Genomic DNA, 13,043 nt, shown 5'->3' with positions numbered 1-13,043 from the left:
AAGCCATTTAGACACTGAGCGGAGTCGGGCACTAAGCCGGGTTGGACATTGAGCAAAGTCAGGTACTAAGCCAGTTTGGACACTGAGCGGAGTTAGACACTGAGTCGGGTTGGGTCTTCTAACTGGACCAAACCTTGACTTTCTTGACTAAGTTATACCCACTTATAACATGTATCACGTCCCGACAGACGGCTGTCCGAAATTGCGGTAGCATCTCCTCTGTAACAATTCAACTTTTCTTGAATACATATTAAGATGGGACGCATACGGTCGCTCAATAACACAACATATGTATTTAACTACTAAACTATACAAATAAAGGCTCACACGGCTACATCTACATATCCAACACACGCATGATATGGTAAACCACCACAAGGAACCAATCGAGTTTAACCACAACATCAAACCAACAATAAACTCCACAAGTCTACAAAAATAGAAACTACACAAGCGGAATTGCAACAATGATAAAATCTATGTATACGCACATAAGTCCAAACTACAGAAATCCAAAACACAAATCTAAACACATGAAAGAAATCAAACTCCTCCTATTGTGAGATGGGGACAGTCTAACAAAACTCTAAGCTTCAAGACAACATCCTTATCTGCTACTTGGGGAGAAAGAAAGGAAACCCTAGGGTCTGGGTGGTGAGTATAAAATACCCAGTGGATACTAGAATGGAAGTGCATAACATAATATATAACATAGATCTCAAATGATATACAATCTCACCAAAGGATATTTAAGGAACAAGGTCAATAACAGATATAAAGCATCATGCAAATTTCAACTAATGTATGTAATGTCACACAATGCAACAATCATATATCAAATAAGTGCAACAACCACACTCAAAGATGCATTAAAATAAATAATCAACAACTACAGTAAGAGAAACTACCAACAAATGCACGCACATATGCAACACACATCACAAATAATATGCATGGTCACTGTCTGCACTCACCACCCCCAGACACTCACACAGACAATGAACTGGGGCGCCAAACAAGATGACTAGACACACTCCACAAAAAACCACTACGCGTGAGTGGGGAGCGAGGAAAAAAGATCTCAAGGGAGCTATCTAGATGCCTGGTCACTATCTGCACTCAACATCCCCAGACACCCACACTGTGCAGTAAATTGGGGTGCACGACAGGAATCACCCGTTCCAATAACAGACCGACTACACGCAAGGGGGAGGGAAAGTCTTCCAGAAGAGCTATCTAGCTAGTCCTGGTAGCACTCACACAAGCAATGCTATCATGCTCTCTGTACCACTATCAACAATGGTCTAGTGAGAGCCAATAACTTTTCTTTTCTTAATCGACTAACGGTGATTTGCTACTTGCACAATTAATTGGACTTCACCTAGCTGTCAGTTTTCATTCTTTTCTTTATATATCTTCGTTCCTACCGTTTCTCTTTCTTCTGGATTAAAGCACCATTTTGCTATGCTAGCCTTCAAAATTTACTACAGCCGTAGCAACTTATGCCTAAGACCGTCCGTCATCCCCGGAGGTGGAATTACATTGGACTACGCTAGGTCACAGGTCTTTCCATGGTTTTCAAAAGCTATGAGGTGAAGTACATTAGCTCCCTATCACAATTTCAAAGGAATCCTTTTTCCCCAAGCTTGTCTATTCAATTTGGACCAATTTCAGTTTGAAATTTTAAACTCTATTGGTTCGCTTAGTTTGAAAATTCTCAAATAAATGCATAATCAAACCATCCTCATCCCTTCCTTAATCACTGCTGCTCACTGCTTGACTGACACCAACTTTTTGTTTAGTGCCCTACCTTGGAGAAAAAATGATTCTGTCACAGCCATTACCTGTCTGCATGAGAAATATAAGTTTTTGTTTTCTCTGTCTGTCTATATGAAGAATTCACATCCAGTTAACTATTTTTTCTCTCCATAATACACCTGTTTGTAACGTGGTGTAAAGAACAAGGTATTTCTTAAATGCAGGTCATGTTGGATACGGTGGGCCCAGAATTGCAGGTTGTAAATAAAAGTGAGAAAGCCATTTCACTTGAAGCTGATGGCTGTGTTGTTTTGACACCAGATCAGGAGAAGGAAGCCTCACCTCAGCTTCTGCCAGTTAACTTCAGTGGATTACCAAAGGCAGGAATTTTCTTATTCATGCAATGTTCACATTGCTTGAAATGCTGCTCCCATCTAACGTTGCTTTGTGTGCACATATACTTGTCTAACATGCAGATTGCTCAGTTTTCACCAAACTCGAACCTTTTATCTTCTTCACCTGCAAGTTTATAGAATTCAACATAAATTAAATCCTTTGTATTTTGTACACTTCTACTTAGAACCTATAATGATTCTGGATCTCATATTCTTGATTAAAGTAGATTGATTTAATTTTTGAGAAGTTAATAACAATTACAACTTGTGGTATGAATAAAGGAATGAAGACATTAGAATCTATATCAAAACTATTGACAAAAATATAAGATGTGTATCATCTTGCCTGGCTTCTTTGAGGTATATGAAGATCTAAGAATCTATAAATATCAATGAAATTATAAGATTGTGTTACATCTTGCTTGCTTCCTTGGTTTATACCATGCAGAAAATCTGTCTCTGCCCTTTATATGTAGGACACTTGCAGTTTGAACTCCATAATTGTGTCTTTAAGAAGTAAATTTATGGTTTTTGCAGGCTGTGAAACCAGGTGACACAATATTTATTGGTCAGTACTTGTTCACTGGAAGTGAAACAACTTCTCTTTGGTTGGAGGTATGACTTTTAAGAAGTATATGATCTAATTCTTTCATTTACTGAATGAGCCAAGATAACTCATTTGCCGAAGGAACCATGGTTCTAACCTTGTGTAACAATGGTGAGAGGTACACATGATGAAATCATAGCATCCAAACATAGGACCAAAAGATCCCAAAATTTAATATAAAAATGTTGAAAATTATATTTGGCATTTATAATTATCATATGCATCAATCTCAATAGTTAGTATTTATTTTTTAAACTAACACTCCAAACTTTGGATCATTATAATACCATAACATTTAATTGAAATTATTGGCTAGTAAACATATAAGCAATGCAATATAATTGTTAAGATGCAATATTGTTATGCACCAATTAGTAACTTCATGATGGCAAAGATTGTAACAGATTCATCTAATTGGAAGTTTAAAAGATTTATCATGTAACTAAAAGTATTCCATAAATGGTATAATATGAAAAACAAGATCTAATTTTTGCCATGAAGGGGCCCACCCTTATCCAAGGAGGGAAAATATCCCTCTTGCTGTGACAATATCTCTCCCTGATAGCATCCACACACTTCATCTATGCACAACACCATATAAAATCTATAAAGAATCAACCATAGAGTGAAATATGACAATGTCTATATCATGAACCATTACCATAATTTAAAGCAATTCCAAGTTCAAGATAAAGACAACAATCCAAGGTTCAAAATCTTAAGTCATGTCGGAGTTTCAGTCTTTAATTAGAGCGATACTCTTTTGGTGTCATGCCAACGTTTCAATGCATAGTATCAGTGATGGATTGAAGGTTGAAGGAGGAAGGAGATAAAACATAGGAATGAGATATTGTTTGTGTTGAGTGGTATCGAGTTTCAGTAATTTACCGGAATAATACATTTTGATCGTTTCACCCAACACAGTATAAGATTTCAAACCATGCAACAACCTACACATGAAAATAAAACATGAGATACAATATCTCTCTTTGGATTAATACCAAAAGGAAAATTAAATATCTCAGTACAAAGATTTTTGACCCAAACCCAAGAATCAACGTGAATCAACTTGACCTCTAATATGCTAAACTTGAAAATTTGTAGGCTAAATAACATGGGAGTAAGTACTATGCCCTTATGTTTGCATAGATGAAACAAGAAGGAAATTAGCCATCAAAATTGCAGACACAATAAATCAACCTTCTGTACTTTCATCATTTAGTCTTTAAACACTCATCATTTCCGCCTATATCATGCTTCCATCAGACACACTAAAAGTATCAACCTTATTAATTTGGATTAAAAGCCTCAACCTCAAGGCTAGTCGTCCCAACCCATTTTCTTTGTTTGAAACCAAAATGAACCACATTGCTATATAACCATAACTTTCATGCCATGACATCCATTCAATACATATGAAGATACCATGACATTTTTATTTATAACCATTAATGAATTATGAAAATTTAGCCCTCAAAGATAATCTAATTTAGTAACATGATAACAATCAAGATCTCGATAATAATGGAACTCACTATGAATGAAATGAATTCAGCAAGGAAGATATCATGGAAATATATACATTATTTCACTAAGTTTACACATGTTAAATTTCTATATAAAACCTATATTTTGCTTGGTCAAATGGTTACCTATGCCATGTAATTTTTCATTGTTCCTAATGCTTAAATCACAGGATAGTAATAATTTTAACATCAGATGATAAAAGGGCAGCTAGATTAAATTATGAATCAACCAAGATAACAACATCTCTATGCTTATGTAAATGTAAGAAAGCAAGCAAGAGTGAATCCACTTGATGATGATTCTAAAACCAATCACTAGCAATGATAACACTCAAATTAGGGGAAAATTCCCCTTATACAACAAAACTATATTATGTAAGCCATCTACTCACCAAAATGTGATTTGTTAAAATGTAATTAAACATAATTTATGATAAGCAGAACTCACTAATTAATAACAAAGAAATGGATAAATTTTTCTCAAATCCTTGCTATTCCTAATGACTTTAGGAACTTAGATCAAGGTTTCCCTAATCGCTTAATATGCATAACATTCATTATTATTTCATCTAGGGCTCGAAATCTCATGCTGTGTCAGTGTCTGGGTCTTTAAGTGGAACATGATGTATGGTGCCGATGGTAAATTTAGAGGTAGAAGAAGGAAAAAGATGATAAAAAAAAAGAAAAATATTTGACAAAATTTATAGTTAAGGTCAATCTATGTTTTCCATCTAAAATGCTACGATTTAACATTATCTTGTATGAAGATAAATTAAAAAAATAATAATATTATCTCAATTTTAGCATGCCAAGGGGACATAGGAGACATTATGTCGATGCCGAGTAATATCGAGTTTCGGTAATTTATAGGAATGATATATTTCGACCATTTCACTGGTACCGTATGAAATTTCAAACATGATTCCATCCTACATGATGTAAATGTATGATATCTACTAGAACAACTCATCTATTGCATGTTTTGGCCCTTAACATATGAGAACAACTTGCTGAAAAAACTTGTAGCCAGCTGTCCAGTAGTAGAGAAGGCCTTAAATCATCAAATTCTTATGGGAAAGTATCTCAAAATCACCCCAAATCAAAGTTTAAATCAAGGCTACTCACTAGGAGTTGAAAGAACCCAAAACAGGAGCACAATTTAGTTGTTTGGGCATTGATAACACGAGAAAATGACTATCTGTGGCTGCATTTTTTTGCTTCTACAAATAATCTGCAGATATCACAACAGAGAGGAGATTCTAGGTCTGGAAATTGATAAAGAAGGAGATTTTCCAAGTCAGTGAACAAGAATCTAGGTTTTGTGAGGGAGACGCTGGGATGGAGGTGGTGTAATGCGGAACCCATTCAAATTTCTCAAGAGGGGATCACACGGATCCTTCTCATGTGCATGGGATCGGATGCGCATCCCCTTCCTCTCCTTATCCTATCTCACTTGATCCAACCCCACACTAATCCATAAACATAACCAAACCCCACCCCTATAGAATTGGACCTAAACCTCTTTAGTTCAACCTGGTTAAATCTATAATTAACCAAATTAAGGCCAAAACACCTTGCTTGGAGCCAAGCCGAATCAATCTTGATTTTTAGTTGTTATTTTGCCCCAAAAGTTGCTTCAAAGAGCCCTAACCACACAAGTAGGATACTTTACATAAATCAAATTCCATTAATTGCAATAAAAAGAATTTAAAATTAATATATAAAAATTTAGATTGTAATAGTCTTAATTAATGCAAGATTTTAAAATGTCTATGTAAATGTAAATTATATACCATTAAATTTTAAATTCCTACTGGAGATCTGCATCATTTAGAGAATAAGATCCTAAGGTTCAATTGCAATTTGGACAACCATGACAGGAAAAATACTAATATTAAGTTGAACTTTAAATAATTTCATCTTTGTAGCCCATTTACTTGCTTTCTTATATGATATTCCAACGCATTGATACCTGCTATCTGTATATGTCTGCTCAGGTTGCTGAGTTGAAAGGGGAGGATGTGGTCTGCAGAGTTAAAAATTCTGCTACTTTGGCTGGTTCACTCTTTACCCTGCATGTCTCCCAAATCCGAATTGATTTGCCAACACTTACTGAAAATGATAAACATGTAAGATGAGCATCATCATGATCCCAATACTTTGATTGTATTAATTAGAATATTAATATGCTTATATGCCTCCAAGCTATGAGATTTAGCAATAAGGAATTGTTTCCATCAAAAGTTCAAGTGTATAATTATCAATAGAGTAAAAAGGGATTGTGGTTAGTGAATGAATTTGGAAAAGAAATGCATCATTGCTCAAATGGGTCTCTTTTATTATCATGATGTCTTCCCAGTCAGTTGAGCTCATCACACTAAGTGAAGGATCTTTCCTCTAGCCATTAACTCCCATAATTTTTGAATTCAATTTCTCAATTTTAATAGTGCCGGTTTTCACTCATCAAATAATGTACATACGTGCTGATTTTACTAAGTATTATTGCTTGGTAACTGATAATTTGTCATTTTTTTCTTTGCCATTTGCTGTACTGTTCTGTGTGTCCACATTGGTATCATTACCAAAGTATCTGATTAAGACTTGAACTAGGGTACAATATTTCTACATTCTTACTTTATTTGATCATAGCTTGAATATTGGTAGTTCCTTCCAAAAGGATATAAAGGTGTTCATTTTACTAGTTCTTCAGAGAGTTTCCCCTTGATCTGTCTCCCAGCATTTAAGTACAAAACAATAAACAAATAATGTTAACTTGGATTTGTGCTTCATCTTTTCTCATGTCAACCATTATGCCATATCTTATTAGCTGTTACAGAGATTCTTGTCCAATATTCCAGGTGATATGTACATGGGGTGTTTGCAATAAGATTGATTTCCTTTCACTATCTTATACAAGGCACGCAGAAGATGTTCGGCAAGTAAGGGCTTTCATATTTAGTTAACTGTGCCTCTTCTTGTATTCACTCATGAGTGCATTAAAGAATGAAATTTAACTTCTTTTTGTTGCTTGCTTAACTTATCTTCTGGTCAACTTGTCATTATTCAAAAAGCTCAGTGTCTGAGCCTCTGATGTTGAGATTGGCTGCAGGCTCGGCAATTCATGTCTGAACTAAGTGATCTTTCCCAAACTCAAATATTTGCCAAAATTGAGAATATAGAGGTTGGTCATAATAAAGAAGAATTACTTGAGCATTGCCATTTAAACTTTTCAACTAATAATTGAATTGCTCATTTTGTTACAGGGCCTCACACACTTTGATGAGATTCTACAAGAAGCAGATGGCATCATTCTTTCACGTGGGAATCTTGGAATGGATCTTCCTCCTGAGAAGGTCAGGAGCTTTATATTATGTGACTAATTGTTTTTGCTTTTGCCGTTTATTATCCACTTACTTGAGTTACTAGTTATGAGGTAGTTGTTGTCCATTGTTGTCCACTTACTTGAGTTACTAGTTACTAGCATGCCCCGTGGTCGTGTGGGTGCCTTGCGTGGTAGCGCAGACGCCTTGCACGAGGCCCATAGCCGGCTCGCATGAGCCGCGTGACAGCCTTATGTGAGGTCCATTGTTGCACGAGGCTACGAATTTTTTTTCTTTAACTATTTTTTTTTCAATTTAATTTTTTAACTATTATTTTTTTAATGGTTAATTCTTTCCCTTCTTAATTTTCTCCTTTTTTCGTATTTTAATTTCTTAAAAAATACTATTTATTTTTTTATTCCTTTTCTTATATACATCGGAAAAAATTTCCTCAATCGATTAAAATAAATTAAATTCAATATCCTAATCATTATATCTAGACTTTAGTTAATTCTAAAATAATTTTTACTTAATCCTAATTTTAAAAATATTAGTTTAACCTAATAATAAGTATTTATAGTAATTTAATATTATAATTTAATATATTTTATATTTAAAAAGAACCAAAATCATATCGGGACAACACGATACGATATGAAATTGTATCATTTGGCCCATAAACCGAAACTTTGATATGACTCAAAATTTTAAATCATGATATTCCAAACAGTCAAACTTTCTTTAAAACTTAGATATACAAGTTTATAGAAAGATATTTGATGATTGATGATACATTTGATTCTCTTTTCGTTCCATACAGTTCAATTTATTCTAAAAGGTTGGGATTTTAACTAGGTAGAAATGTCTTCCATTATTATGGATGTCTGCTCTTATTAAATAATTCCTTGTGGTTCCCCCTTGCTCCATTTGTTCGTTTCATTCTATAACAAAGTAGTGCTGATAGGTAAAGCACATTGTTCATCATTTGTTAGGATTTTGAACTTTTTTGAATACACTAGTCACTAAATAACACTGAATTTTACTATGAATTCCAAATCTACCGATGCTACTAATCCCATATTGCCATTAGATTTTTGGTTGATCAATACAGGGACCAAGATTTTTTTTTCTACAATCTGACACATCTATCTTGTTTATTATGGCAGAACCCTTTATTTATAAATATGTCATGCAGTAAAATCTTATAAAATTTTCCTTTTAGCTAAGGAACACACATCGATCACATTAGATTTTGGATTTTCTTCTCTATTATTGGTTGTCCCATTAGTGTTAGGGTGCCTTCTTATACCACAACTTTGAGTGAAATTTGGAAGAATTCACCACTTTAGGTGGTTGTTAGCTATATCCCATCAATTTCATAAAGAAATGCATGCATACAAATTGAAGGACCAAATCCTTTTCATTGGTTACTGTGACAAGATCTCAGGGTTTGTCTGCAGTTCATTGAGCAAACAGAGAAATAAACCCTGCAGAAACTTATGGTAGGTAGAGATTTTGGAAGTTTTATTTGTTCTGTTGATTAAGATAATGGATGGAGTGATGGTCACATTTTTCTGGCCTTTGCTACATGTTAATGCACATTTGATCATGCTAATCACCAAGATTTATTTGCAGGTATTTCTGTTCCAAAAGGCAGCTGTATATAAGTGTAACATGGCTGGCAAGCCAGCAGTTGTTACTCGTGTGGTTGATAGCATGACTGACAACCTGAGACCAACTCGTGCAGAAGCAACTGATGTGGCTAATGCAATTCTTGATGGTACATTCTATTTCTTAGGAAATTGTTCTTAGTTTTGTTCATGGCTTTGAGCAGCATTTTGAGCCAAATTTGAGGTTGCATGCATTTGTTGATTTATTTTATGAAGATTATCAAGAAATTTTGATGAAAGAAACTTGATTTTTTCCAGGAAGTGATGCAATACTTTTGGGTGCTGAAACACTTCGAGGATTGTACCCTGTTGAGACTATATCAACTGTTGGTAGAATTTGTTATGAGGTGAGCATTTCACACTGTTATATAGGGAAATCTGTATTTTATTAATGGCAGACTAAGAAGAAACTAAGTTAGGGCAATCTGAAATCACATACCCAATCATCATTTTCATGTATGTGATGGACTTGCAGTTGTGTATGCATTGACCTTACTTCACACAACTTATTGTATTTAGTTTACTCGTCCATGTTAGGTTGGTAATGGAGCTCTACAGTTCCTGAGTTCCAAAAAGGTTGCAATGCGTGTGAACTTCAGCAGGATATTCTATTTATTTCTGCTGTTGAACACGACACATATTTTATGCATAGAAGTTAGATACATTACAAATAACTCAAAAACAAAACAGCATAGCAAAGTACTTCTTCCGATGAAAAACATAGCACAGAGTAGTTAGGAATAAATCATGCCAATTGCATGATTGGACTAGTATACCAATGAGCTAATCATGAGCTGTGCTTAATGATTCCACATCCTCTGAAGGTTCACTGAGCCAGAGGAAACCAAACATGAACCAGCTAACTTCAGCAGCAAACTGCTACTAGTCCAAAGAATCTCTGCTTGCCATTATGCAATCCAAGGTTTGAAATGCCGTACCGTGCCACCTGAAACCGGCGGTATTTACCATTCTAGCGCGGGACCGGCAATAGGCAGGTTTATGATTGGGGCATTCTCAAGAAATGGGAAAATCAAGGCATTGCTGGTTATCTCCTCTGGAGCTTCCAGTTTGCCCATGAATGTGTTCTACACAATAGATTTAGCCTTATCTTGGTTTTTACAGTGGGAATTATAATTCATGTTACCATTGGCAAAGCTATTGCTGGGCCACCTTCTCCACCTATCTCTGATCTTCAATCCTCATCACCTAAATGACATGATGAGCCATCATGATGAACATGTAATAGGCATGTCCAAAAGAAGTTATTGTTTTATTTTTGAAGAATAGAGAAAAGGTAAGAGAGACTCCTACCCATAATATATATTAGTAAAAAAAAGTTTCCATAGCTGATTAATCCAACAGCCTGAGCTAAGAAGATCAGCTAAAACCATAAGTACCACTTATATAACTAACTAAACACTTATTGTTTTATTTTTGAAGAATAGAGAAAAGGTAAGAGAGACATAATATATATTAGTAAAAAAAAGTTTCAGCTGAAACTAGAATGACTGGAAACTAGAACACTTGAAATAAGATGTTGGCCAACATAGTTGCTGGGCCAGGAGGGAACCATGCTGGAGAGATACTGTCAGCTTATCTTTCTCCTCTGCCTTCAATCAGCCTGGCTTTATGAGAGTAGCAATAATTGATCAACTTAACACAGTTTCTGGCCAGAATAGGATACTATTATGTAGAACGAAATGGATTCTTTTTGATACAAAGTTAAATGAGACCATTTGGAGCAACATTGGGCTGTTGGGACAAATGAGGGCATCTAGGGTCTCACAACTGACTACTTTTTAAAATTCCTTCATGTTTTATCTATTATTTTCATCATTTTTGTTTGTGCTATAATTTCTTTATGCTGTTTGGTTCTTTAATAACTAATTTATAAGATTCCTTTGTGCACCTAACTTATTCAATACCCTATTCCATGTGTACATAGATTTTCTAGCTTTCGGATGAATTAGTTTATCAAATAATTTGAATTGACCCTCTTATAAATCTCTGTATTGAATTATATCCATCCATCATAACTTCTCTGTTTGTTTATTTACTCGGCGCCTTTCTTGCTACCTTCTTCCTGTTCTTTTAATTTTTTTTTCTTTAATCATAAAATTTAACTTTGCAGGCTGAGAAGGTATTCAACCAGGATCTGTACTTCAAGAAAACTGTGAAATATGTTGGAGAACCAATGACCCACCTAGAGTCCATTGCTTCATCAGCTGTATGCTAAACTATTCTTTCTTATTCCTGTCATAACAAAGTTTACCCATTGAAGTATGCTTATCTCTTAAGTTATATTGAAATAATTATTTCCCAAGGTACGTGCTGCAATTAAAGTTAAGGCTTCAGTTATTATTTGTTTCACTTCAACTGGAAGAGCTGCAAGGTGCTGTTTCCGTTAAAAATTCTGTGTTTATCTTCATTTATCCTTTGTGTTCATTACTGCATTAAAAAATTCTGTGTTTATCATGTTTTGTATAGGTTAATCGCCAAGTATAGACCTACTATGCCAGTGCTATCTGTGGTCATTCCTCGCCTTAAAACTAACCAGCTTAAGTGGAGTTTGATTGGTGCCTTCGAAGTTAGTGGACTTCTTTTCATGCTTTTTTAAAAAGAAATTATTAATGCAGATTATGCCTTCAGATAGGCTATACTGATACCTGGCAATCTTATTTCCCTTTGCTATTATCAAGTCAGACTTTTTTTATACATCAGTGTTGTTTCCTTTTGAAATCTTTAATTAGTTTAATGGATGATTGATTATTAGTACTATAATTAACTCAACACTAATTGAAGTGAAAAATATTGGCAGGCTCAACAATCTCTCATTGTTCGAGGTGTTTTTCCCTTGCTTGCCGATCCTCACCACCCTGTAAGTATTTTTATTCATCTTTCTTGTACAAATTATGTTATTATTATTTTTTTCTACTGAAACTTTCTTATAATCAAACTGGTATTCCTCTGGCGAGAAGTTCTGTTTACTTGCAGGGAGGAATATTTTTCTTTTAAGGATTCCATTTCTTTATTAGATGGCTGCATAAATTTGATAGCTTATTTTTCCTAGCTTCTGGTAACAAGTCTGACTGTTAATCATAAAACTTGCTCCATGCTATATTATAAAGGTAGTTTGGGCCGGCAAGTTATGCCAATATCAATAATACACCATCTACTAGGTAAAGTATTGGTAGTTTTGCGGTAATATCAATAAATTAGTTGCATTATTTGACAAACTTTGTCTGCATATTTTTTGTTTGCAAACATCTCAGCTTATGCCTTGTGTTCCTGCAGGCTGAGTCAACCAGTGCAACCAGCGAGTCGATTCTGAAGGTGGCAATGGATTATGGTAAGACCTGTGGTTTGATCAAGTCTCATGATCGTGTTGTGGTGTGTCAAAAGGTTGGGGACGCTTCTGTAGTGAAGATTATTGAGTTAGAGGATTGAAGAGGTGTTTTTCAAAGTTGAAGAAGGTGGCTGAGCTATTTTTTTGCATGAGTTTGCCAATTGGGCTTATTATCAATCAAACAATACCCGACTTTGTTTAATATGGTGTTACTTTTTGCTTGTGAGTGTCATTTCATGTTTACTTAAGAAAACTATCAAAAGAGAGGAAGAGGAAAGGGAGTTATTGCAGTACTGATGTGTGCAACTAGAGGGGATGAATAGATGCTTGTTTATTTCTTTTTGTTATTGTCTACAAAATGAATTTACATAGTATATAGAAATGTACATTGATACACTGATTGATGTGGTTTGAAACTTTT

General features: G+C 34.8%; 1 protein-coding gene across 1 annotated transcript; it reads left to right on the top strand.

Annotated features, from left to right (window-relative positions):
- The first annotated feature begins 1,537 nt into the window (after positions 1–1,537).
- On the top strand, positions 1,538–12,758 carry LOC141847387 (pyruvate kinase 1, cytosolic-like). Its single transcript, XM_074735428.1, has 14 exons — positions 1,538–1,592; positions 1,983–2,138; positions 2,691–2,768; positions 6,284–6,415; positions 7,145–7,225; positions 7,396–7,467; positions 7,550–7,639; positions 9,242–9,386; positions 9,535–9,623; positions 11,408–11,503; positions 11,601–11,668; positions 11,764–11,863; positions 12,095–12,154; positions 12,571–12,758. The coding sequence occupies exons 1-14, from the start codon at positions 1,572–1,574 to the stop codon at positions 12,721–12,723; spliced, it is 1,341 nt and encodes a 446-aa protein (XP_074591529.1). The 5' UTR covers positions 1,538–1,571; the 3' UTR covers positions 12,724–12,758.
- Positions 12,759–13,043: the final 285 nt, after the last annotated feature.

Source organism: Curcuma longa, chromosome 16 (assembly GCF_044706935.1).
Source record: "Curcuma longa cultivar G26 ecotype Majalengka, Jawa Barat chromosome 16, ITB_CL_G26_1.1, whole genome shotgun sequence".
In the NCBI taxonomy this organism is placed as follows: Eukaryota; Viridiplantae; Streptophyta; class Magnoliopsida; order Zingiberales; family Zingiberaceae; genus Curcuma; species Curcuma longa.
The sequence above is the reverse complement of the archived record's forward strand: the minus strand, read 5'-3'. Positions and strand labels throughout refer to the sequence as shown.

Bases quoted from the DNA above. Each gene is read 5' to 3' on its own strand.
- LOC141847387 (XM_074735428.1), top strand. From the start codon at position 1,572: ATGGTTTTCAAAAGCTATGAG. The intron at 1,593-1,982 runs GTGAAGTACATT...TCTTAAATGCAG, and splicing joins TGGTTTTCAAAAGCTATGAG to GTCATGTTGGATACGGTGGG. The intron at 11,669-11,763 runs GTGCTGTTTCCG...TGTTTTGTATAG, and splicing joins TCAACTGGAAGAGCTGCAAG to GTTAATCGCCAAGTATAGAC.